The 26379-nt window shown below is 40.1% G+C and overlaps 2 protein-coding genes across 2 annotated transcripts in view; one reads left to right on the top strand and one right to left on the bottom strand.

Moving 5' to 3' along the window:
• The window catches only part of tex10 (testis expressed 10), a 37000-nt gene extending 33128 nt beyond the window's left edge, over positions 1 to 3872 (top strand). The window contains exons 15-16 of the mRNA XM_072692236.1: positions 1125 to 1335; positions 3651 to 3872. Of these exons, the coding sequence (XP_072548337.1) occupies positions 1125 to 1335; positions 3651 to 3761 (322 nt within the window). The 3' untranslated portion in view covers positions 3762 to 3872. The remainder of the gene's footprint in view (positions 1 to 1124; positions 1336 to 3650) is intronic.
• Positions 3873 to 8196: 4324 nt separating this feature from the next.
• Positions 8197 to 26379, bottom strand: part of invs (inversin) — a 58498-nt gene continuing 40315 nt past the window's right edge. The window contains exons 9-18 of the mRNA XM_072692223.1: positions 25715 to 25886; positions 25095 to 25250; positions 23640 to 23869; positions 21722 to 21828; positions 20438 to 20647; positions 17009 to 17241; positions 14966 to 15611; positions 11841 to 12046; positions 9213 to 9320; positions 8197 to 8759 (exon numbers count right to left, since the gene is read on the bottom strand). Coding sequence (XP_072548324.1) covers positions 8641 to 8759; positions 9213 to 9320; positions 11841 to 12046; positions 14966 to 15611; positions 17009 to 17241; positions 20438 to 20647; positions 21722 to 21828; positions 23640 to 23869; positions 25095 to 25250; positions 25715 to 25886 — 2187 coding nt within the window. The 3' untranslated portion in view covers positions 8197 to 8640. The remainder of the gene's footprint in view (positions 8760 to 9212; positions 9321 to 11840; positions 12047 to 14965; positions 15612 to 17008; positions 17242 to 20437; positions 20648 to 21721; positions 21829 to 23639; positions 23870 to 25094; positions 25251 to 25714; positions 25887 to 26379) is intronic.

Raw genomic sequence — 26379 nt, 5'->3', positions numbered from 1 at the left:
GAATAGTATGTAGAGCCTTTAGGTCCAGAATACTTTACTGAAGAGATAAAAAAGGAATCTTTTAAAAGTATTTTAGTAGTTTATTTTTCTCTTCCCCCTCATTCTTTGAAAAGAAATGACAGAACAAGTAGTTGCGTTGGAAAAACACACTGCCCACTGTATTTAGTCTTTGAGTGTCAGAGATCCTCCACTAGATATTAGCCACGGCCTAAAGTTAAGAGAAGCAGGCTCAAGACCGGAAGGTCACCGGTTCAATCCCTTAAACGGGCAGAAAGGACTCTGAGGAGTGAACCCCAGGGCACCGCTCTAGGTGTATGCTCTTTCTGTCTTACTTATTGTGAGTGTTTGTGTTTACTGCCACAAATGGATGAATAAATTCCATTGTACTACTGTAAATTAGCTGTAAATCTAGTCTAAAAATCAGTGTGCACTGACATTGATAAGTGTATAAACATGAAAACTGTCACATGTCAAAAAGAAATCTGAATCAGTTCACAATTTCCATTCTGGTGCATCACGATTTAAAGCAACACTATGTAGCATTTTTGCAATGATGCTTCACTGACCTGTAATAGGGAGAGTCGCTTCCTTATTGTTCCTACTACGGCACTGTAAAACTTTGGTGATACTGTCAGCACAGCGATTACAAGAACTGTGTAACGGTTTGTGCCCTGAGTCATGTTTGTGTAAACTCCTGTAATTACTGTACCATTTGTATCTCTCAGCTCGTTCAAAAATGTGTAAAGCTTGTCTTTTAGAAGTTGCTCAAAGCACAAATTATTCTTCCTGACTGTAGGGGGAGCCCTGGAGCAAGAAATACCAATTGTCACATAATGCTGCTTTAAAAGTGCAAGGAGGTTTTTCATTTTACATTGCTAGAAAATTAGCTAAGTATAATTAGCTTATGGATTTCCAGTCCATATGCTGTAAATGTGAAATAATCTTGAAGATGTCTCGCCACTCGTCAGGCTTTTGATGAAGATGAATCTTTAAGATACACTGCAACCCCCACTTTGACGTACGACATCTCCCGAAGGACTGACCCTGAAAACCAGCTCCTGCTGCTTTGGTTAGGCATGAACTTTATGGGCGTTGTTGTCTGAATGGTCTTGTCTTGTCCACAGGGACGCGGTGTGGGAAGCATGTTTCGCTGCCCTGAGCACAGTGCCTCGGCTACTGCGGCTGGTGCTGCAGTCTCTGCGAGTGTGTGAACTGTGTGAGTCAGAGCTCCCCCTGCTGGCTCAGATCCTCTCACTGCTCCTGCAGCACACGCAGCTCCGCAACCACATGGCCGCCAACAGTGCCCTGCTGCAGACCATCATACAGGACCTGACGGTATAGTGCCCACACACTTGAACTTAAAGGCTGATTTATACTTCTGCGATTTGTATCAGTTTCTGCCAACAGGCTTAAGCTTAATAGTTAACATGTTCACTAGGGGGCAGCACCACGTTTACCAAACCAGGAGTGAAAGCTAGAACAGCTTGATCTCTGCCTGTGTTGCTTTGTATTGTAGAGAGAATGGATTTTTTAGTGTTCATGCTTCAAGACAAATCGGACCCTTCTTGAATTTCTTGAATCTGAATTGTTCAGGTTTTAAGTTTCAAGCAACCAAAATCCAGTGTACATGGTCAGACACATGAAGTGATGTAGTCACATTTGCTTGAATATTCACATTATTGGCCGTAGAAAATAAATACAAGCATTTGTTGACTAGGCAGGGGCAGACGATGCTTTGCTAACTGGTTACAGCTAACAGGGTAGTAGACTAATCCTGTAATGCTCAGACAAGGTTTCAGGCTTAGGTCTTTACTGAAGCCGTTACTGTAAAACTACAACCTAGCCCATATTTAGACAGGATCAACAGACCCCATTACTTGCTGTTTTCACTAAACTCAGCATCTGTCCGACTATTTCAGCTCTGCATGGATGCATATCTGAGTTTCTGAGACATAGTTTCAGAAGATTTATGGCCGTTGCTATGGAAATAAAATAAATTAGGAGCCTCACTGGGAGAGAAATGAGAATTACCCTCAGCATCCCTTAAGGTTAAATCTTAGTCCGAATAGGGCATTAGGTAACACTGTTACATGTGTAAAGCAAAGTTTCCTCGGTGATTGATAAAAATCTTGCATCTGGACAGCAGCAATGTTACCAGAGAATGAATGACTTTAGTATCAGATTGTTTGCATCACTGGAGCATGGTCGAAAAGTGGTCCCTAAAGGCAACTTATGTGGTCCCTGAGCACACGTGTCCAAGATCCTTCAGTACATGTCAAACACTCATGGAACGAATATTTTCCAAAGTAAAGATTTTCTGAGTTGTGAAAATGACATGTTTATTGTTTTAGAACTGAACTGAGAGCCAGTGTATTTTCTACCATGCTCCAGTGGTGCAAACAATCTGGTACTAAAGTCATTCATTTTCTGGTAACATTATTGCTGTCTAGATGCAAGATTTTTATCAATTTTCTTTAATCAACTAATCCAACCAGAATAGTGCTGTACACAGTAACAGTGTTACCTAATGCCCTATTCGGACTAAGATATAACTTCAGGGGATGCTAAGGGAAATTCTCACCTTCCGTGGGGCTCCTTATTTATTTTATTTTCATCCGGATCAGCCACCTGTGTTTTTCTCCCTTCTCCTCTGAGAAAATTACAGACTGAATTACCTGTTTTCTATAAAACCCAGTGGTGGTTGGATTATTTTAGTCCTGTCCAGATTCACATCTCTGTGATTGTCTGAGGAAAATATCGCCTTGAGTTGGGAAAAGCAGGTTTTGTGCCTTTTGTGTTTTGTCCACAGTGCTTTCCTAGTTGCCAAAAAGAAAACCTCCTGAAATGAAAATGAAACTAAACTAAATTAAGAGTGTCTCTTCGACTGTTTGGACACTGTTTGGTGGATGAGATCATAACCTACTAAACTCACTCTGCATCTGGATTTGAAGTTTAGTGCTGAGAAGATGTGCCCCCTAGTAAACTAATTAAACCCTAATGGGGTTTGGGCATGTTAAAAGCTTTAACCATAATATGCAAATGTGCGCTGCTGCCTTGTGTCTTTTTGCACCGCCAAGCAAACACACATGAAATGTAATCTGACTGGTCCCACTGTGTGTAATGTCTATAAATTCAATTAGAATTATATTGGAATTTGGCTTTTATGCCATTCGGACAGCAGAAAATCTGATCTGCTGAAAAGATGGATTTGAGGTGCTTGTCTGAACGTAAATAGTACAACCCCAGTAGTTGTAGTTTTAAAATGTCCAGTGCTACTCGAAATCCTCCCTGCTCAAACATTCCGCATTTACATGAAGTACAGCCCTGCAGTTTTGCACAACGTGTAGTTGAGATTCCGGAGGTGTTGCTTATTAGCACCTCTGCGAGCTGCGATTATCCACAAACCGCTTCTGTGTCTCTGTGCAGATATGTTTACGAGCATTTTTGCAAAGTATAAAAGAGCCCTAATGAGAGCTAATTGCATTGAAATCTCTCACCTTTGAAAGTACAACTTAAATAACGTTCGGGATCAAAATTATGATAGAACCATTACAGGAATCTGAGCAATCGAACTGCATTTGGTCAGTATTTCAGAAACACTAGTCAGCACTGCTGACCTACCTGTGCATTTGTGTTCGTGTGCTCTACAGCGTTTCTCTGGTGGGGAAACTCGGGAGCAGTGGCTGACCGACCTGCTCTACTGCTACAGCGTGACCGTATCTACTCACCGAGCCAACATGGCTGCGAGGGACATCTTCTAAGCAGCTTTGGGATTCAGTGTTTTTCCACTCACTTTCTTTATCCTTCTCTTTTCATTTTCACTTTTTTTTAATACGAGGGGAAAAAATAAACCTACTGTGATAATTACTGAAGCGCAGCCTTCCTGATTTTTCTTTGTTTTTTTTTCTTTATTAGCGAAAAAACAAAAGCGTGTTTACTCGTAGGAGTTGGAGTAGTAATACACAGACAGAGTGCTAATGATTCGCTTAGCAACCACTCAACAACCAAACCTTCCAGTAGTTTCCCTTTAATGATCATCAGAAGTCCTCCGAGTATAAAATGACAGTAAAAAAATTTGGTAATTGCTTCGAGGAGGCTGCTGCGGACTGACGAGACATTTTTAGGACTGAATGAAAACCTCAAAACTATTTTGAGGTCAGCGAAGTGGTGTGTGTTTTTGGTCTGCTGGCGAGTGTTGTGAGGAACTGAGCCTTTCATTTAATCCTTGCTGACTCTCTTGCTCAATTTAAGCCCAAAGGTCTGAAAGCTTCCAACTCAAACACTGGCAGCAGTCTCTTTCTTTCTTACACATCCATTGTAAGGTATCTTTTACTATTTCATGTAAAAATGACATTACTATCACTATAACTGCAAAAATGTAAAAAAAAAAACAAAAAAAAAAACAACTTTGTAAAAAGCTTCTAAAACAGGATTCCTCTTAGGTTGTTTTTCAACCAAATCTCTAACTTTCTTATTCAGGAATGTAGGAAGGTGTATGAGTTGGGGTTGAGCCATCAAATCGTAGATATATAAAGCAATTTTGAAATTAAATGTCATATTCAAAATGTGGGACCTTACATTTAATTATCAATTGTTCACCCAATTTAGTCAATTTGGTCCCAATTGCACACAGTAGCTTTGACTATCCCTATTACATATGATGCTACCAAGCTTGGAGGTGAAGGCAACCACATACTTTCTCCAAGTCAGGTGAAGGTGCCAGGACCACCAATCATGATGCTAATTTAAGATTAATTGGACAGAAACCAAAGCTAAACCAAAATAATGGGGAGAAAAGAGTATGGAGAAGGAAAGGCAGGGCACATGATCATAGGCACATTACATCATCTGTCAAACGTGGTGGAGGCACAGTTATGCCATGGGCATGTATGACTGCCAATGAAACTGGGTCACTGGTGTTTACTGAGGTTGTGGCTGCTGATGGGAGTAACAGGATGAATTCTGAAGTGTACAGAGCTACACTTTCTGCTCAGATTCATTACAGTGCTGCAACACTGGTAGAAGGGTGCTTCGCAGTACACATGGATAATGACCTAAAGTATACTGTAAGTCATGTTGACTAGCTTTTATTTTTTTGTACTACAGACAAAACTGAAGGCAGCTGCAGTAAAAAGGTCTGTCAAAGTATTTTAAAGAAGGAAACTCCGCATTTGGTGATGTCCAGGAGTTCCAGATTTCCTTCACTGCCTACAAAGGATTTGAAAATCCTTGGATGTTGACTAGGGAGATTTTTTTTTGTGTACCATTAATTAAAGAAGAAATCAAGCTAATAAGACAACATGAACATTTAGCGGGGCTTTTCCAGGGCTATTCTTTGGTAGGTTAGTAATGACACTTTCAGCCCACCAGTGGACCCTAGGCATTTTAAAGGGGCCAAATATTTACAGAAGGAGTGACTATAAAGCTACAACATAAACCCTGTCATAAATCCAGTGGAGTCCTTGGATGCAAATTAAAGATAATCCTTACTTTTTTTATATAATTATTTGTCCAATTACTTTTGAGCTTGTAAAAATGAAGAGCAATTTCTAGCTAGAGCTGTTTTTATTCCTAAACTGTTTATTCGCATTTTACATTTTCACAACCCCCTTGAATTAAAGCTGAAATTGTACACCTAATTACTTAATTTGAAATCCACCGAGCTGGAGTACATACACAAAATTATAAACAGTTGTGTCACTGTCCAAATACGTATGGATCTAACTGTATATTAAGCACAAAATAAATATACACCCTCAACTCTAAAACAAGCAGATGTCTTTATTGTGCTATAATGACTATTTATTTACATTATTTATAGCTGCTGCAGTTAAACAACCCTGAAATCTGGGGGTACTTCAGGCTTCGGTCAGTGCCCATTGATTTCTATGATATATGTATTTCTAGTCAGCTGGTTTTCTGTTATTTACTATGTACAGTGAAATACATAAAGATTACACTACACTGTATTTGACTATACAGTACAGCATACAGAGCTTAGGTTGAAAACTGCTGGAGTATTCCTTTAATAAATCTCCTCCTCTATCCTTGTAAATCTTTCACCATTATGGCACATAAGAAAAACCAACATTCATACGAGCCTCTTAAAAGGCAGTATCTACCCTACAATAAAGGAGGATTATAAAAGAAGCATATGTAGAATAAATAAGGGCACAGAATGAAAATTTAAACAATATGTGCAGATAATATTAAAGATATAAATTAAACATATGACAAACAGTGACCAAGCAGCCAGAATACAGGCAAGGCTGCTAGCCATTTCCAATAATGACTAAATGACTGAACAAGAGTCTGGCACCGATTTCTACTGGAGCTGATTACAGTCGGCCTGATTCCACTTGTACACGCAGACACCCTGCAGGTCGGATTGTAGGGTCTCGGTGTGCAGGTGGTCTTGTTATGTCAGGTGTATGTCACCTCTACAACAGGTGTATAACCTGACGATGACAGGACGAAAGGTTATCTCATGCATATGCTGTGTTAGTGGGCTCAACCTTTAACCTATGTGGTCGTCCATGACAACAGAGCCAAGCTTGGCATAGAAATTTGGATGCTGGCCATGCTCTGTCCCCTTCATGGTCAGGTGAGAGTAACACTGAAAATATGATCAGCAAATGATGGACATTTAAGAACAGCAGGGCTCCACTGTCCTTTAAAAGTCAGAGACACCTTTGACTGACCAATATGCAAGAATAAAGGACATTCTGGAAGACCAGTACACACTTCAAAGGTGCTCTTCAAAGTTTTACACAGGTCTATATAGAACCATTAGGATACTCAAATAGTTCTTGATCTGGTTAAAGGCTTCAGCACGTTGCTGGAAATCCAGTTGTTGATGGTTCTATAAAAGACTATCATTACAGTAAGAGAACCTTTTATATATATATATTTTTTTTTATTAATCATTATGCAGGTTAAAAGTTTCTTCACACTGGTGAAATCCCTTTGAAGCTGGTTTTATATACAGTAGATTCTGTAAACATGGTACCAGTATCATTACGAACCTTTCTGATTGAGCAATATGCAACAATAGAGGATATGCACAATCCCCGTAAACTGTGTTTATTCGTTCTATATGGAACTTGCTACAAAAGGGATTTCCACCAATCTGAAGAACCCTTTTTGAAGAGTGTACTGTGAATGTGTTGTAAAAAGTATTTGCCCCTTTCTGATTTCCTCTATTGTTGCATATTTGCCACAGTCCTATCAGCACTTCATCCTCCAAAACCTTTAGCATTCTAATTTAACACTAAATGTAAACCCACACTTCATTACTATTGCAATTTACATATTCATAGGCCTTACAACAGAACCTTGTGGCACTCTAACTAAACAGCTATGCAATAGTTTATTTCATACAATAGTGCTTTAGTATTAATAACAGAATAATTAACTTAGAGGTAAAGGGGTCGAAGCCCTTATGCAAAGAAGAGTGGGCCCAAATTCCTCCACAACAAAATGAATGGCTGATATGAAGCTATTGTTGCTAAAGCTGCAACAAGTTATTTCTTTTAAGGATTCAGTGTTTGCACTCTTGGCAAACAGGGTTCTTTAGATCACAGTGGAATCAGTGGTTGGTGGCTATTTTGAGATTAAAAGTTCTTTAATAAAACATTTTTGTCAACATAGAGAAAAAAAACAATTAACAAGGCAAAGAATTTTGAGCATATAAAGGGCTATTTGAGTTTTCATGGTTCTACCTGGAACCATTGGCTTTACTAAAGAACCACTTGAGGATTTTTTTGTTGTTGAATAATGGTACATTGTGTTCACATACCAGAAGAAGTACAAAAGTACTCACTTCTGTATACCCTGCATAGTGATGATTAACAAATTGTACAGTTGTAACAGTTGTAAACCTCATAGGGTTCCTCATAGAACCAAGGGCGTTCTAGGTCTGAGCTATAATTATTTGGGGTGGGGGGGTTCCACTCTCAATCCACACTGGAAATCATGCTTATGGAAGAGCAGGCCAAAATTCCTCCACAGCAAATATAGGGGTCGACTGTTTAGTGAAATTACAAATCATGAATCACACTGTAAAAAAATGATAAATCACACCTGGTCGATATAGCTAACATTTCTCATTATGAGATCACTGCAAGATTATTATGAGAGTATATCACTTCCAGGTGTATTTTTGTACTTTTTTTTATCTTGGATTTGTCCTTGATAAAAAAAAAATAATGCAGATAACTTTGCATTTTTCAAGAAATAATGCTTGAAACAAGCAAACTGATCTAACAATAGAATAAGTGTTCACTAGGCAGCATTACTTAAGTAATATTATTTTTTTAGAAATTAGTTAATATCCTTACAACAACTTCAAAAGATTTGCATTTTAAAAAATCTTTTTTTTGCAGTGCACAAAGAGGGTTTTAGGTTACATGATGCAATGTGAACTCCATTGTCCTCCATTGTGTTTTTAACATGTGACCCTGAGACCTGTTTCCTGACCTAAATATAGAAATAAGCAGATATGTGTCAGTTGTCAGGATCATCATAACGGGTGTAGTGTTTGCATGTTTGTCAGATGTTGGTTTCAGTTTGTGTTGTGTGTTGTGTGTGTGGGTCAGTTATGGGATACGCTCTGAACTGTGTGCGTGTGGTGAGGGGCTTTCAGTCCTTGCTCCTGTTGTGACTGCTCTGGTTGCCGGCGCTCTGAGGGCGTAAGTGATAGGAATACTGCTTGGCTTGGTTTAAAGAGTCCAGTAGGTGCACACACTCCACACCGCTCACTGTGAGGGTCACACACAAGAGAGAGATCATCATTATCATTATGTAGCATTAACATAATAATGACAGTTGTGGTAGTGAGTTTTTTACATACACTCATCATGGTCATGGATGTCATGGCAATACTGGGCTTTTAGTTCTTTCGTTTCACATTGTTTCAGGGTTTTCAGGAATCCACATAGGGTCAACATTATGCATAAACACCTGTTCGGATAGCATTAGTTTTACATGAGCAGGTGGGGTAATGTAATGTAATTTAGTCCTGTCCGAACACACCACCCAACCCCTCTAGCTCACGCCTGGCATTAGGCATGTTGCCAATAAGGCATGGTGTGCATTTGCACATCTGTGTCAGCAATGGGTGCAACATAATATAGCTAAATGCATTCTTCAGAAGAGGTGTTCACAAACATCTATTTTTTGGGGTATTTTTTGTTGTGTATGCTTGCACTCACATTGCTTGCTGGTCTTGAATGACAGGTCCAGCAGGAGTTGACTCTGGCTGTGTGTGCTGAGGGTGGACACACTTCTGAGAGGGCGCCCCTTTTTGGCCTGCGCGCCACCTGTATAAGAGAAAGGCCAGATATGTGGTCAAATATAAAAAAAATAAGTTCTTACACAAACACACGTAGGTTGGAACACTTGTGATGCGTTACAGAAGAAGTTCTGAGTTAGGCAGTGGGGGTCCATGTACGTGTGCGTGTGTGTGTGTCCAATTTGACTGAGCTTTAGGAGTTGTGCAAGACTGGGGAGGTGTGTGTGCACAAGTAGACAGCTCGACATTCCATCTGACAGCGTTGAACTTTTCAAAGCAGAGCGACTGTCAGGGAAAAGGGGGAGTGTGTGTGTGTGTGTGTGTGTGTGTATGTATGTGTGTGTACGTGTCTCTACCTTGCTCAGCCATCATCACCTGTTCATGTCTGTGAAGGTCAGTTGCGTTAACTGGGTCGAAACTGCACCTTATCTACTGATATGAAAGTGTGTATGTGTGTTTGTGTGTGTGTGTGTGTGTGTGTGTGTGTGTGAGAGTGAGAGAGATTATAAGATGGAGGAATGCTGCATCAAAATGCAACACCTGGGCTGTATTTATGTAGCTTCTTATAATCAGTCTAAACCTGTCTATTTCGGGAAAGTACTCAGGTCAGTAAGTAGGGTTTTAATAAGCATCACATTGTGTTTTAAAGGAAAGACTGGAGAAAGGTAACTTAAAGGACAGCATTCGCAAAGCTGCAAAACACCCTTTCATGTCAACTGCAATGAACCTGTGTAAATACTGGGGGGGGGGGCTCTGAGTGGCCCAGGGGTCTAATGTGCTACCACTATGGCCTAGGGGTTGCGAGCTTGAATTCAGAAGCCAGACCACCACGCCATCAGTGGCAGTGCTCTCTTTCCTCATCCCTCTTAAAGCGATGTTGGCTGATGCGGCAAATCTGGGGACCCATCGCTTTCCTCCAAGTGTGTCGGCCATTGGGGTCCCCTGCCACCCGCATCAGACCAGCTGCCCACAATCTGCCGATGATGACAATGTTAAAGTTTATATGGATTCTAACTGCTCTATCTGCCACTATTATTATTATTATTACCACCATTTACTATCATTACTTTCATCAATACTTTATAAATAGTTTTGACCAGAAGAGGCTGCCCCCCCCCCCCCCCCCCAGCTCTGGGGGGAGTTTTTCTTTGCCACTGTCACTTTTGGCTTGCTGAGCAGGGGATTTAAGTTTCTGTGTTTTGTTGATCTCTAGTCCTGTTATGGGATTCCTGTAAACCTGCTTTGTTAGTTATAAAAAGCGCTGTTCAAAAGTTTGGAATCACTCTTTTGAGCAATACAAAATACTACTACCATATAAAATGATGTGAATACTGTATGTTTGTCCTGTATGCCTCAACTCACAGTAGAACTCAAAACAAAATTGTGCAGCATCAATAACAAAGTTATAATACAATTAAAGCCCAGAATGGCTAATTTATAAAAATAAAATAAAACTTAACTAAGCTAATATCTTGACTGAACTTTCAGTAAAAAATATATAATTACAGTATATTATGTATAATTTTTAAGTTCCTATTGTTTCTCAAACCCTTAAATAAATAAAACCAATAAACCTATTTGGTGTTTACTTTATGGTTTTTAAATCAGCATTATATATAAGTCACTGTTGTACATAAACCAACAACAGAATTAATATGACGAGTGCTAGATTTTCATGCTAAAGATTGTTGTTTGTCAGCTGACTTTCCATTTCCACATGTCCTAAATGCAATTACTGTGCGGATCACTGAGAAAAATGATATTAGCTAGAACTCGAGTCACTCATGGATGACGGAAGAGAGTTGGAAAAAAGGGTCACAACAGGACAACGGGTAATCTAGGGAAAAGGTCAGGAAGCCTTAGGGAGAGGTCAGACAATAAACTGATAAACAAAGCCCTAGAGAGGGAAGCAGAATAAGCTGAGCTGATTCAGATTGGGTGGTGGAGTTTGTGACAGCACCCTACCAAATTCCTTGCACGTGTTATTTCAGTGTAATTTGCTAAATGTGCAATATTCTTCAGACATTTTAATAAATTAATTAATAAATGACCATTGGAGGAATCTCTTAATAATTGTGAGACAATGCTTCCATTGCTTAGAAAAAAAAACACACTAAGTACATAACACTGTAAATGTTGAGCACAATTTTCTTTTTTGGTCTCATAAAACAAACCTGAGCAGAATCTTAAGGCCACCGGTTTCCTGCTCGTTCACTTTGTCCAGATCCCAAGAGAATATATGGTCAAATATACAGATTTAAGCTCAAAGCAAGGAACTGAATATTAAATGATAGGTTTTACTTGGCTTCCCAAGAGTGTGTGCAGTTTCCAGTCTTAAATCCGGACAAAGCTTCCAGTGCAGGGTTGATGTTTTAGTCAAAGAACACCAAAAACTAATTTCTGCTGCAGGCGTCATGAGCATTTTCAATGAATCTCAAATTAGTAAACAAAGAAATCCTTGCACACTTATCGCAAACCTGTCATTGGGATTCATTTCTTGATTCAAATGTACACACTTTGTATTGACTCCCATTATACAGAGACTCACCGTAGATGTTTTGTAGCACAGAGCTTTTCTTCCCTGCAGCCTTGGTAGGCATTGATTGCACTGGTGAAACAGTCTTCAGGTTACTGAGATCAATGTGGACTTGTTGGTCCCATAAAAACTGAATCAGAATGGCAGTGACCTCTGCAGGCTCCGCCCTTTTAACACCTCCACACAACACTTCCCTCAAGCGTCTCCGAACACAGGATCTGAAAAAAAGAACAATAGAACAAAAAATAAATAAAATCAATTTGACAAATGTATTGGGACACCGGCTCATCCATTGTTTCTTCTGAAATCAAGGGTATTAAGAAAATAAACTTGATCCTGCTGGAGAAATGTCACTACTGTCCAGGGGAACCTCTGTTCTCGATTTTTGAGCACTGCTGTGAGTATTTGATTGCATTCAGTCACAAGAGCTGGGGGCTCTTCAATTGGAAATACTTCTCTACAGGGACTATGGGCGCAAATGTGTGAAACTTAAAGTAGATAAATGCATTCATTAGAAGTGGTGTCCACAAATATTGGGACATAGAGGGACATTTGTTTATGTAAACAAACATTGGTTAATTCAATTAAAGGCCTCCTGACTCACCATCTCCGATTCTGAGAAAACGATATTAAAAAATGTGACTGTTTTATTTTTGTATTCAAATTGACAAAAATCATAACGTTTGAGCGACTGATGGTATGCTTTGATTTTTGCTGTGAAAAGTAAAAAAAGAAACGCATGTCATGACTTATGAAAATCCTGTTTTTTAACCCTGTAATTTATTTGTCACATAAGATACCCCACAGAATCAGCATTAAATACCATTACATTGTATAAAATGTAATGTCAGGCCAACTTAAAATGATGAAGTAACTGATTGCAGGATGTTTAACTAAATATATTTATTTACTTTATCAAGTTTCCTTTAGACCAAATAAACATTTTTAGTTCTGTGTCTCAGTAGTTCTGGTCAATATACAGTTTGAGTCGAGCCTCAAGAACATTAGTAAAAGAGCTGCAGCTGAAAGTGTTTTAATATTTAGTAAGATTTTTAGTCTGTGTTCCTCCCCCTCAATTTGTTAACTCCCATCTGTAGGTTAGAATGTCCCATATTACATGACATACCCAGACTGGAAGGCCTTTGACATTGGAGCGCTGAGCTCTTGCTGAGATTTGAACTTATGATCTCCTCACACTTGATGAGCAGCAGTTAGGCCGTAGGGCCACTCCAGAGCTGTGAAATTACACTACATAAAAACACAGTTCTGAGTACATTTAACCTCATTTACATTTTCCCTTCTTTTTTGGACGCAGAAATCTACATGGTTTCCCACTTCTAGAGTTGTGCAACTGTCTAACCGCCTCTCTTTCAAGAGACAGGATATCTGAGTTTAAATCCCATCAACACCACAGCCCTGCATGGTCAGGAGTCTGAGAACAGGTAGGTCTCAACCCCCCCCCCCGTGTGATTGGGGAGTTTTAACCTGTAGATGGAAATCGATGTTAACTTTACAAAAATACTCTATAATCAGTTACTTTATCATGTTATACAATGTAAGGGTCTCTAATGCTGATTCTGTGGTGTAATTTCAGGTTATGTGACTAATGAAATATCATATGCCATCTGAATATGGATAAATCTACCCTAAACATTTGCATTACCTCTTAAAAACAAAAAACAGCCTCAGCTTTAACTAAACTGCAGATTCCATTTGGTCTAATGCTTAGGCTCAGGGAAACTGGTCCAGACTGAATTCAGCAACAGACCAGCCATGTCTTGTGCCTAAGAGCAAAAACCAGTCTAATAATACCAAGGTGCACAGTACACCACAACAGCCCTGCTATTCATCACACACAAAGAAACAACCTTTCAAACTTTGTGTGTGTGTTAGCAAGCATGGCTTAGTCCAACAGCATGAACTTTTAACCGCTCTTAACTCCACACTTACAGACCCCTCCAGATCTCCCTCCGAGGTGTTGTTGTGCAGGTGGGCAGGGTGCCAAACCGCAGTTTGTGAAGGCACATGTGGACAACATATGGGCACTAATATTATAAGAGTATACCCCCAGCTCCAGACACACACTCACTCAGCGTCTATGCTATACCGGTTACATGAAAAGCGTATTTACGAGCAAGGTTTTCTGAAGGACTGATCTGAAAAAAACTAAATGTAGGGTGCAAGGTTCATGTCAGTGCATTCAAACGTAATTGCAGGATTCTTCAAATCTTGCCAGTATGCAGCACAACCTGTCCCTGCTTGAGCAGGTAAATCACCAAACTGCCCTTCCTTGACATGCTGCAAAGAACCCTGCTTTAGAGTTTAGAAGACAGAAACAACAAGATATCGCCACTGTCACACAAAAAACTTGTATCACCAACATGGCAGTTTTACAGGAGAAGAAAAATCCTTCTTGAAGCAGCATTATGCTAGAATTGACTAGGCTCCCCCTACAGTTGGGAAGTGTAATTCACACTTTAAGCCACCAAAACGCTTTACACATGCATTTCTGGACAAGCTGAGGCATACAGAACTGTACTGACAGTGAAAGAAGTATGTGGGCTGAGGCGATATTTTACATGAATATGACTACAGTGAATATGACCAATGTTACGCAGTTCTCAGGAGCAAGCTCCATAGTGCTGTTAGCAGCATGCTGAGCCTGGAGTAGCGAAAAAATAGAGAAGCTATTCTCCCTATCATAGTAAGTAGAGCATCACAATGATTTTCAAGCTGTTTTTTTAAAGGTAGAAATGCTACATATTGTTGCTTTAACTTGTAGTGTAAAATATGTTATTCCAAGTCATATTGGATCATTTCTATTTAATTTATATATACAATTATTACAATATTTTTAATTGTAATTATGTCAAAAAGTGATAAAAGACAAACATGGAGATACAAGGTTTCTACCGCAACAATATACATAAAACCCACAAGCTCAGTTTGGCCAGAGTACTTCGGAAAGTTTCTCGGATATTATTAAAATTATTGTCAGCAAGTTTACAAAATTAAATTTTGCCGCATCAGATGTGACTCTGGCCATTGGACTTTTGCCAGACAATTGAGCGAAGAAAAGTTGGCCCTGGCCAGATGAACAAACAGATGAACAGATCCAGAGCTTAAAAATGGCATACCTCCTCCATGCTCTCTGTATTATCCTTGCTGCTTGATTCTTTCTATGGAGACTCTTTCTTCTGTGCTCCTTCTCCTTTTCCACTCGTTTCTCTTTCACACTCTCTTTCCGTCTCTCTTTCTCAACTTCAACTGCTTTGCCTTTGTTTTTATCTCTTTCTCTCTCAGCTCCAGTGCCTCTCTCCTTCTCTTTATCAGTCCTTTCTTTCTCGTTCCTGGGCCTGGACAGTTTCTCTGTGTAACCGGAGGTGCTGTGTTGCAGGGCAGGTGCTGCTCCTGCTGTGCAGCTTCTTCTGGCTGCTGCTTTGGGATGAGGTTCTGTGGAGCTGTCAGCAGATCCAGTCTGAGGTACTTTAGAACGAGTGGCTGAAGAAGCCCTCGAGTGGCTCCTTGAAGTCCTGGGCCTGCAGTGGACTGTATTTCTGGAAGCTGTGGTGGTGGTCTCCGAGGATGCTGTATGGGAGCCTGCATGTGCTGGTCTGGCACTGCCTGGCCTGCTGGAACCAGCAGGGGAATGTCGCTCTGGTCTGGTAATACACTCCTCAGATGCACATACATCTGTCACTGCGTCTGAGCGGTGCTTGATCACTGAGGTTAAGGTCACTGAGAGGTGAGGGGTGTCCGGTGTATCAGCCTCCTTCCTGTGCTCTGAAAGACAGTGGGTTTTAGGTCTTAAAACATAGATTATAGTTCCACACTTGCTAGTATGTATTCACCAATCAGCCAGAACATTAGCACCACCTTCCTAATACTGAGTAGGTCCCCCTTGTGCCGACACAACAGATCTGACCATTCAAGGCATGGACACCACAAGACCTCTGAAGGTGTCCTGTGGTACCTGGCACCAAGACTGCAAGTTCTTTAAGTCCTGTGGACTTAAGGTGGAGCCTCAATGCCTTAGGTGCCCATGACCCTGTTGCCAGTTCACTGGATGCCCTTTCTTAGACCACACCAAAACACCTTACGAGACCTGCCTGTTGTTTTGGAGATGTTCTGACCCAGTCATCTAACCATCACAATCTGGTTCTTGTGGAAGTTTCTCAGATTCTTATGCTCTCCCATTTTCACCTGCTTCCAACACCAAGAACTGACTGTTCAGTTGATGAGATAATCAGTGTTTTTCACTTCATGTAATGGCTGATCGGTGTACAGCAGCCATAGTAATAAGTGGGAACTGAGAAGGACTAAACTGGAAACAAATTGATAATACTGATGTGGTAAATAATATACAATATTTTCTAGTTCAAGTATTTCAAGTTATCTGCTTTGAGATTTGATCGCCCTTTAAAGCACAAACTATCAAATAATTGCCAAAAAAAAAAAATCTTTAAAACAGTAGTGCTCATTTGACCATCTGACCAATTATTAAAAACACCACATGTATATGACATATGTAATATATTACTCACAGCAGTTTTAAAACAAACTAAGACATAGAATTAATACTTATTTATGAAATGTACTATATATGATTTAAAAATATATATTATTTAATTATTTTAATTTGTTTCAATTAAATGTACTGTTATGATTTAGTAATTAAGCTACACTTATTTGTTTATAATTAATATATGTCTTATTTTTTAAGATATGTATTTAATTTATTAAATGTTAAAATGTACATGTTATTAGATCATTCATTATTGAATGATCTCTCTGATGTTGCAGAGGTATCAAAAACATTTATGTGTATAAACTATGATACACTTGGCTTTAAAGGGTTAAAAAAAAAACGCTGTGTCCAAGATTTTGGTTTATTAGAACTTCCTTCCTGATGCCATACAGCTTTCACAGTAATTATGGAGGCTACAGCTACTGTTAAACTGCAGTGCTTTACAGGTGATCAGATCAGGCAGTTAAGCCATCCAAACTTTTAATTCGGTCTGAATGAAATGAACGGACTGGGTTTTTTGTGGCCTCCACTGATAACTGTTTGCTTTATTTATTGCCAACAGGATGTAAAAATATAAAATCACCTACTGCAGCTTTAATACACACCAATGATCATGGATATACTATGAGAGTCATGCTTGAAAAATACATACCTACAGGTTTTGGCCTTTTGTCTGTCCTGCTCTGGCTGTGATGTACTTTTGAGGGTTTTCTAGGTTTGTGACCTTTAGGTGTCACCAGTTTTTTTCTGTCTATTTGGGGCTCCATCTCAGCTAGTGGCCGTCGGCTGTCTCCCAGTTGTACCAGTGACATCTGTTTTTGTAGTTCTGCTTCAGCCAATGAGAGCTGCTGTTCCGCCTCACGCCGACGCTCCTCTTCTCTCTTCCTAAAAAAACATGGATACCTCAAATCAACATAATGACAGCATCAAGTTAAAAATACATCTGACTCCTGACTGCCTGGGCGAGAGGGGCATTTAATGAAAGTCAAAGTAAAAAGTAACTTTGGAGCACGTCTATTGGTCCATTCAACTAAATGTTTTTTTGTGTGGCAGTATTTATTTATTTTTTATATATTAATTATCTATATTACAATTATTATTTATTTAATGTATTATTTATATATTTAATTATCTCAGCACTCTTTCGGAGCAGCAAGTGATAAAATTACTTAGCTGATTAAATTAAATAATTTTTTTTTACTATTGGTAATGTTATCTGACCTGAGTCTGAACGTTAACTGACTTGACTAGCATTAGCATTACTTGACTGAACCAGTGTTGTTACTTGACTAGACTAGCTTTACCATTACTCAACTTAATTAACTTTACTTACTTGACTAGTGTTTATGTCGCTTCACTAGATGTCTAGTTTACTTTTTTTATACTTGATATTTGACCAGACTAGCTTTAACATTACTCGACTTAATTAACATCTCGACTCATGTAACATTACTTGACTAGACTAGCCTTAACATTACTTGACAAAACTAAAGTTCACTAGATTAGCATTAATGTTACTTAACTAGAATAGCTTTTACATAACTTGACTTGACTAATGTTAATGTTACTTGTCTTGCCTAGAGTTAACGTTACTTGACTAGACTAGCTTTAACAGTACTCGACTAAACTGAAGTTAACGTTACTTCACTAGACTAACATTACTCGACTTGACTAATGTTAAAGTTGTTTCACTAGTAAGTTACTTGACTAGCTTTAAAATGACTCAACGTTAATGTTACTTGACTTGACTAGTGATAGTTACTTGGCTAGCATTAATGTTACTTGACTAGACTAGCATCAATGTTATATGACTGAACTAGCGTAACTTGACTAGCTTACACATTACTTAACGTTAACGTTACTTACTTGACTAGTGTTAATGTTACTTGACTAGCATTAACATTACTTGTCTTGACTAGTGTTAGAATTACCTGACTCGATTAAGATGATCTTACTTGACTAGCATTAATGTTACGAGACTAGACCAGCATTAGTGTTTCTTGACTACATTAGTGTTAATGTAACTTGACCAGACTAGTTTAACTTTACTTGATTAATGTTAACATGACTAGTGTTGACTAGTATTAAATGTCACTTGTCTTGACTAGCATTAACATTATTTCTATTGTTCCTAATGCCTTATTATTACTCTTTTAAATGAAAGTAACAATGCAACATGATTCACGTTTTAAGTGTACTTCCACAGCAGTAGTTCATCACACAAAAATGTAACATAATAAAAAATGCTCAATATTTTTAACATCTTTGCATGGAAGACACACAGATAAAACAAAAGGAAATGGGAAATGATGGAGAGAGCAAATTCCTTTGAAGGAAATGCTGGAGAGACTATGCTTAGGAGTGTGTGTGTGTGTGTGTGTGTGTGTGCGCGCGTTTGTGTGTGTATTCATTCATCCTGTCGGCTGACAGATTCTAAATGTCACATGAAGCAGCTGAGCGCAGGCCAATTAATAGGAGAGAATCTCACTCTCTCCCTCTGTCTCTCTGTCTCTGTCTGTCTCTCTCTCTCTCACTTTCTATTGCACTCTCTCTCTACCTGCCTCTCTTTTCTTCGGCCTCTCTATTGGCAGTAAGAAATTGATGGTGATGCTTGATCATACTGCGTATCAGACAGGCAGATTAATGAGCATGCACCTAGCAAATATTCACATATTAAGGCTGATCCAATATTCATATGTACAAACCATTCATCACGTTAAGCAGTCCACTATCTGCTTCAACATTTAACAGATTATTCATTTCACTCGTTTACAAATTGAAATGTAGTGAAACCTTTGTCAAGTCCTCTTAAAGTGATGGTTTAGCCAAAAATCGAATTACCTACAAACAATTGGCACACAACGGACGAGACGGCTGCCAGAGCTGCGCGATATGGTCTTAGAATTCTTGGAATGTTTGAAAAATTTGCTCCAAGGTTGATATGTAAAATAATTCATTTAATTATTAATTTAATTAGTGTATCTCTGACTGGCTGTGTAATTTAAGAAAAATAAGATAATCCTATTTTGTAAACAAATACAAAACAATACATATTGTAAAAAAAAATGCAATACATAATAATAATACTAATTCTAATTCAGTTTATAGTAATATTATTTACAGTAATACTAAAACTAAAAAAAAGAAACTGCAACAATCCTAAAAAGGTACTATTGATTTAGAAAGGCCACTGAAAATGTCATGTTCATTTATCCAGTTTAAGATTACTTTTGCTTTGTGACAGATTGACTGGTATTAACAGGCCCAAAGTGTGCCACAAAAACATTCCCCACACCATTACATCACCTCCACCAGTGTTAACTGTTAACACAAGGCAGGTTGAGTTCATGGATTCATGCTGTTGGCACCAAATTCTGACCCTACCTTCTGTGTGCCTGGGATGCAGAAATCCAGAAATCTAGATTCATCAGGCCAGGCTATGTTTCTCAAGTCTACTGTCCAGTTTTGATTAGCCTGTGCTCACTGCAGCCTTAGCTTTCTGATCTTGGCTGACAGAAGCAGAACCCGACATGGTCTTCTGCTGTTGTATCCCATTCACTTCAAGGACATGTTGGACATGTTCTGCAAGTCTTTTTCTCCTATCACATTGCGTGCCCCCGTAAAGACCAACACACACTTCTTCCGACACGTGCACAGCCAGTGAGCACCTCTTTTTCCAAACTGTCACCGATGCAACATCTACCCACCCTGGAGGGCAAGGCTAATTGTGCTCTGGGATTCAAACCAACAATCCTCTAGTCATAGTGACAGCACCTTTTTCCGCTGGACCACTCTGGGCCCACCATGTTCTGCAATCTGATGTTTTTATGTTCATCACAATTGTACACAAAAGTTACTGTAGGCTTCCTGCCAGCTTCAACCAGTCTGAGCATTCTCCACTGACCTCTCTCATCAACAAGGTGTTTCCGTCTGCAGAGCTGCTGCTCAATAAATGTTTTTTTCTTTATTAAACTCTAGAGACTAATTGTAAAAGTACTCTTTGACTGAACCATCACTTTGATGCTGGCCAGTCAGATAATATGCATGGGTGTGTACATTAGTGTGTGTGTGTGGGTCTCACTTGGCTGCATCTTTGCGAAGCTGCTCATGTCTCATTAAGAGGTTCTTGCGCTCCCTGAAGGCTCGGCGGACCTTGTATCCTTTATAGAGGGCCTGGATGGTGGAGGCAGCGATGTCCTGGATGGCAGCAATGGACATGGCACCATGCTCCAACAGAAACTGAGTGACCTCCTGATGCTCTCCCAGCAAGGCATAGTCCAGAGGAGTGTACCTATAAAAACACACAGTGTAATACGGTCATACTGCATCTCCTGCTCTTGGTCATACAGTTTGTGGATTCTTGTTACAGTGAAGGCTCCTGAGGGGGTGGAGCTCCACTTTGCTGTTTGCTTTTGTTAGTCTGCTGCTGGTTGATTTATCCAGAGGTCTCCTGAGAATGCTGAGCATGTGTTAACTTCATTGACTGTAAATAATCTGTGTTCTGTGTTTTTGTTACTTGTCATACGTGTTGCTCTCACCAAGACAAATTCCTTGTATGTGTAACATACTTGGTGAAATAAAGAGATTCTGATTCTGATTCTGATTCTGACACTGTGTACAACACATTAAGGCTCAGTAAAGTCTAGGTCTGGACTCTAATCCTTTCAAATGAGAATCTCCTTTCAAAATACTGTGCAGCCCAAGATTAGCCTCAGCCACAGTCAGGGAAATCGACTTTAAAAAAGTAGTTCAAGATTACGAATGATCTTCTTAATGCCCAATGGCAAGTATGGAAAATTAGAAATTACCCCACCAACTAGCACTGTGCAAACTACACTATATGGACAAAAGTATTGGGAGTTTAGTCTGCTTTTGTTGGAGGAACTTTCTTTCCTGTTCAGGGAAAGCTTTCTACTACATTTAAGAGCACTGCTGTGAGGATTTGATTGCAACCAGCGACGAGAGCATTAGTGAGTTCAGGATGTTGAATGATCACCACTCGACCTCATCCCCAATCCCAAAAGTGTTGAATAGAGCACCATCATTCCACTGATCCACAGCTCAATGCTGGGGGCTGTATTCTCTTCTAGCCCACGCCTGGCAATAGGCATGGTGCCCATAGGTTTATGTAGGAAAGTCCTACTCTGTATGGGGACTAGACAAGCTGTGTTTGTGCATTTGCACATCTGTGTCAGCAATGAGTGCAGTTTAAACCATCTGAATGCATTGATTAACAGGTCTGTCCACAAACATTTGGACTTAGATAGTATACATACCTAAATGATGTCACCCTTGCCTCAATTACCTCAGATAAGGTTGTCTGTATGGTTCCTAACACAGGTGTGAGCACTGTGCTGTGCAATACCTCTCTTCTGTATGCTCCATGTGGTTGGGGAAAGCTCCACATCCCAGAAGAAGCTTCACAGCATCCAGATAACCATTATTGCATGACCAGTGTAGTGCAGTCCTCCCCTTACCACACACAAACATAAACACACACACACACACACACACAAACAAACAAACATTTGTTTACTATAATCTACTTGAGAAGTTGCAATGTGTAGGTCACACTTTATTCTGATGGCCCACTATTGCTTATATACAATTACTCAAATTGTTAACACACTACAAGGTGGACCAGATATTAATCAACTGTGTTAAGACTGGGGTTAGGCATGAGGTTAGATTATGAGGTCAGATTGAGCTTAGGGTTAGGAAAAAGTATTTAAATTAAACAGATATGTAGTTGAATGTAAGCTGAGTAAAAACGATCTACAGGGAACCAACAGAACCAAGTATTATTACATGACTGCACTCATATACCTGACTATTTCTCTTTCTATACACTTCCTTTAAATCAGTGCTGTGGGTGGCCCACAGAATGATGAGTTACATGGACATTGTGTTCTAACTGCAAATGAGCATTCAAATGTAGTATTGCACCACAAAGCCTTCAGGACGTCCACACGAAAATGTCAGTGTTCCTTTCCCTCAATTTGTTTACTGTTTATTCCATCTGTAGGCTAGAACCACCCCCCCAATCACGTCATGCCCACAGACTAGGAGGCTTTCGATAATAGAGAGCTGAGCCCTTTCTGGGATTTGAACCCATGATCTCCACAATTCTGAGTAAATGTACCTTTCTTGGGCACAGATAAGTACATGCTTTCACAGCTCTAGGGTAATGCAACTGTCTAGCTGCTTGTTTGTTAAGAGACAGGAGATCAGCGTCAAATCAAGTTTCCAGCAGCACTTTTCTGCAGTCATGGTGTTTCACCTTGCAGGATTTATTTTCAGCTGAAAGGGCATGACTGCAGGAAAGTGCTGTTCTTCGCTGCATGAGTGCTTATATTCAAGGTAAATAAGAAACAGTGATAAACAGATGAACCTGGGTCCTACTATTTTGCAAAAATGCACATTCAAAAGTGATGTTAGAAGAATTCCATATAAACCGTGGATCGATTGCACAATTCTGTGTGACAGCAAACCAGTGATAACAGCCCTCCCCCAGACGAGCCCAGAATCGGCCCTGGGTGCAGACTTGTGTATGTGGGGCTAGTGTGAAAACGCCTTGAGAATACGAAGGCCTCCTTCTATGTGACATGGGAAGTCTCATCCAGCAGATTAGCTTGAACAGTAAACAAACACAGACTACAAATATTTCATCAATTTTATCTGCAGCCCATTGATACATTTTTTTGAGGTTCAACACAATATGCATTGCTGACCAAATTAAGATTCAGAAATAAACAATGTGAGTTAAAGTGAGAACTTTTGACTGAACTCATCTGAGTTAATTCAAAAACAGCTCTGTAATCAGTTCATTTTAAGTTGGCCTGACGTCCCATTTTTACATTGTACTTTGCAGTGGTTTCCCCCCACATTTAAGGTAATATCCTATTTAAACCTTAAGGGAAACGTCACACAGCTCTCTTCTCTCCAACTCACACCTTTCACCTCTTCATCCATGTTCGGCTAATTTACCAGTAATAGAAACAGGGTGTGCATTAAAAAATGAGTGGTGATTTGCACTTTGTCACACAAAGCTGGTAAGGACACTGGCTTCACAACAGTAGCATTTTGAATCTGACATTGTTTTTTGTTAGTGCAGAATGTAACTACATCCCCTCACTCAGTGAGAGACCACCAGGTTTCTATACTATATAATACTCTATTTTATTGTTATTGTTCTTTTAAAATCTTTCGGTTTGGCCACCCCTTCTTTATAGGCTCCTTAAAAAAAACTGGAAAGCACTACTGTGTATGATGCAGAGCTCTACCTCCTTGTCCTGCATGTTGGGGTCAGCCTGGTGTTGGATGAGCAGGGCCATGCAGTTGATATAGCCAGCGTAGGCAGCGCACTGCAGGGGTGTCCGGCCAGCCTGATCTTGCAAGTTTGGACTGATCCCATTCTCCATTAGCACCTCACATACCTCTGCGTTGCCACCTAGCGCTGCCCAGTGCAGAGCAGAGTGGCCATCTATGTCAACTAAGTCTACACGCGCCCCACCTGAACACAGAGAAGCAATGCACAATGGGTGTTAAGCAGTGGGTGTTAAGTGTTCGTACATAACTTTTTACTAAAAATCAACATGTGTTATTAACAGGAATAAAATAATAATAAACAAGCCAATAGATGAGGCCAAACATTATGACCTTATGACTGCCTAATATGCTGTTGGTCTTCTGTGTGCCACCTAAACAGCTCTGACCCACCGGGACATGGTCTCTGTATCTGACACCTATCAGTATCTGGTCCTTTAGGAGCTGCCACTGATCGTTCTTGTTGTTCCAGTCTTACAGATGCTTGACTAGACGATCTGGGAAATTTGAAGGCCAGGGAAACACCTTGATCTTATTCACTTCATTCAGCTGAAAGAGACCACTGGCATCGGGGAATACCATGAATGTGTGTGTGTACCAGGTTTTCAACAACATTTAAGTCAATTTGTCAAACTAAGGTGCACATGAATACCCCGATCCAGGGTTTCCCAGCGGAACATTGCCCAGAGCATCACACTCTCTCCATTTGCTTGTCTTCCCTCCCATAGCACATCCTGGTGTGGTTATTTCCCCATTTCTCCAGGTAAATGGCACACACATACCTGGCCGTCCATGTGATGTACAAGTAAATAAGACGTATTGTACCAGATGATCTTTCAGTGCTCCAAAGCACAGTTCCGATGCTTGCTTTCCCATTGTAGGTTCTTTTAATGGTGCACAGGGGTCAACATGTTTCTATGCAGCCTCAATCACAGCAGGGTGTGATGCACTATGTGCTGTGACACATTCCTTTCATAACCACCATAAAAACTGTCTGTGCCACAGTAGCTCAGACCAGATAGTCTTCATTGTCCTCAGGCATTAATGAGTCTTGGATGCCAAACATCCTGGCAGCAGTTCGAGGCATTGTTTGTGCCTCCTCTGACCACTGTTGGGAGGCACTCAACCCTGCTGATCAGCAGCACCTCACAAGCCTTGCCGTTTCAGAGAGGCTTCGAATCGGAGATCTGGCCAGTCTTCTGATTTGGCCCTTTTTAAAGCCACTCAGGTTCTCTTACATGTCAACAACGGGAACCGACTGTCCGCTTACTGTCTAACACGTATCCCAGACCTTGACATACGCCCTTCTTCCGAGGTAATTGATGATATTCACTTCTTCTGTGTCACAATGTTTTGGCTCAAATCTTAGATCTTGAAGAAGGAAAGTACATACACCCACTACACATACCCACCTTTGATGAGCGTGAGAATGACATCTCGGTGGCCCATCTCGCAGGCACGGAACAGGGGAGTGTGTTTCATGACGTCCAGAGGGTCCACCATGGCTCCCTTTTCCAGCAACAACCGCACAGTGGACACATGGCCTGAGAGTGCTGCTGCATGGAGTGCTACACACAAACACACACCACAAACAAATACACACACAAAATAAAGAGAGCTGGCAACTCAGTTTATACCTAAGGGCGTACTGCCCCAGATGTCTATTGCTTATTCTCCAAATCTGCCAAGCTTATTAACATATCTCTGCATATTTAATGAGATGTTAACCCGCCTGATTAAACAGGAAATGTGACATTAACCATAAAGGACAGGGAACTGATTAAGAAGCCAGTGGACGAGGACCACTGGTTCGAATCCCAGGTCATGCTTCGTGCCATCAGCAGCCGGAGCCCAAGAGAGCATAATTGGCCTTGTGGGTAGATGGCTCTCTCACTCCACACACTACTGCAGTGTGATGCTGGCTGGCACGGATGATAGGGGAGAGTACTAATGAGTGGGCTGGATAATTACCCACATGACCATTCAGCTCCACCATACGTACAGCATATGCAGAGATGTCTTTGGCTTTTACCTGTTCCTCCATACTTGTCAGCCATGTTGATGTCCAGGTCCTCCTTGAGTTCCAGCATGGTTTTGATGACATCATCACTGCCCTTCCCAGCAGCCCACATGAAAGCTGTTCTGCCTTCCAGATCGGGCTCGTCCCGCACTGAGGGGTGCTTCAGAAACACCGCCACCGTGTCCTGACACACACAAAAAACGAGCTGAAGGTCTAAGTAAGGTCTAACACTTTTCTGTGCAGTCAAAGAGAATCAGTGAGCCTGTAAAAATAGTTTTTAAAGCTATTAGATATATAAACTGTGACTGTTCTGATAAGACAATGGCTGTAGAATGATATTATTTATGAATCAGTAAATTGCTCTAAAATGCAGCTATGAAATACTCCAATTATTTTTGGAAGGTTGTTCAAGTTCAACTCAATGTACCTTGTAAATACAGTCAAATATGAGTTTTCTCAACTGAAATTATACACTTTATTACAAGAAGCAGTTCAAACCCTGGTTAAAAACAAATCTGTGATTATGTATGCCTGTGTTCACACGTTCAGGTTTGAACATTTAATCTACACATTTAATGTACATTTAATATTTAGGTGTAGGATCTTGTTGTCTTCCTGTATTAGTTCACTGCAAACAGCTGCATGTTTAACCACAGATGATAACAGTAAAGGGCTTA

Source organism: Salminus brasiliensis, chromosome 1, assembly GCF_030463535.1.
Source record: "Salminus brasiliensis chromosome 1, fSalBra1.hap2, whole genome shotgun sequence".
Lineage (NCBI taxonomy): Eukaryota > Metazoa > Chordata > Actinopteri > Characiformes > Bryconidae > Salminus > Salminus brasiliensis.
The sequence above is the reverse complement of the archived record's forward strand: the minus strand, read 5'-3'. Positions and strand labels throughout refer to the sequence as shown.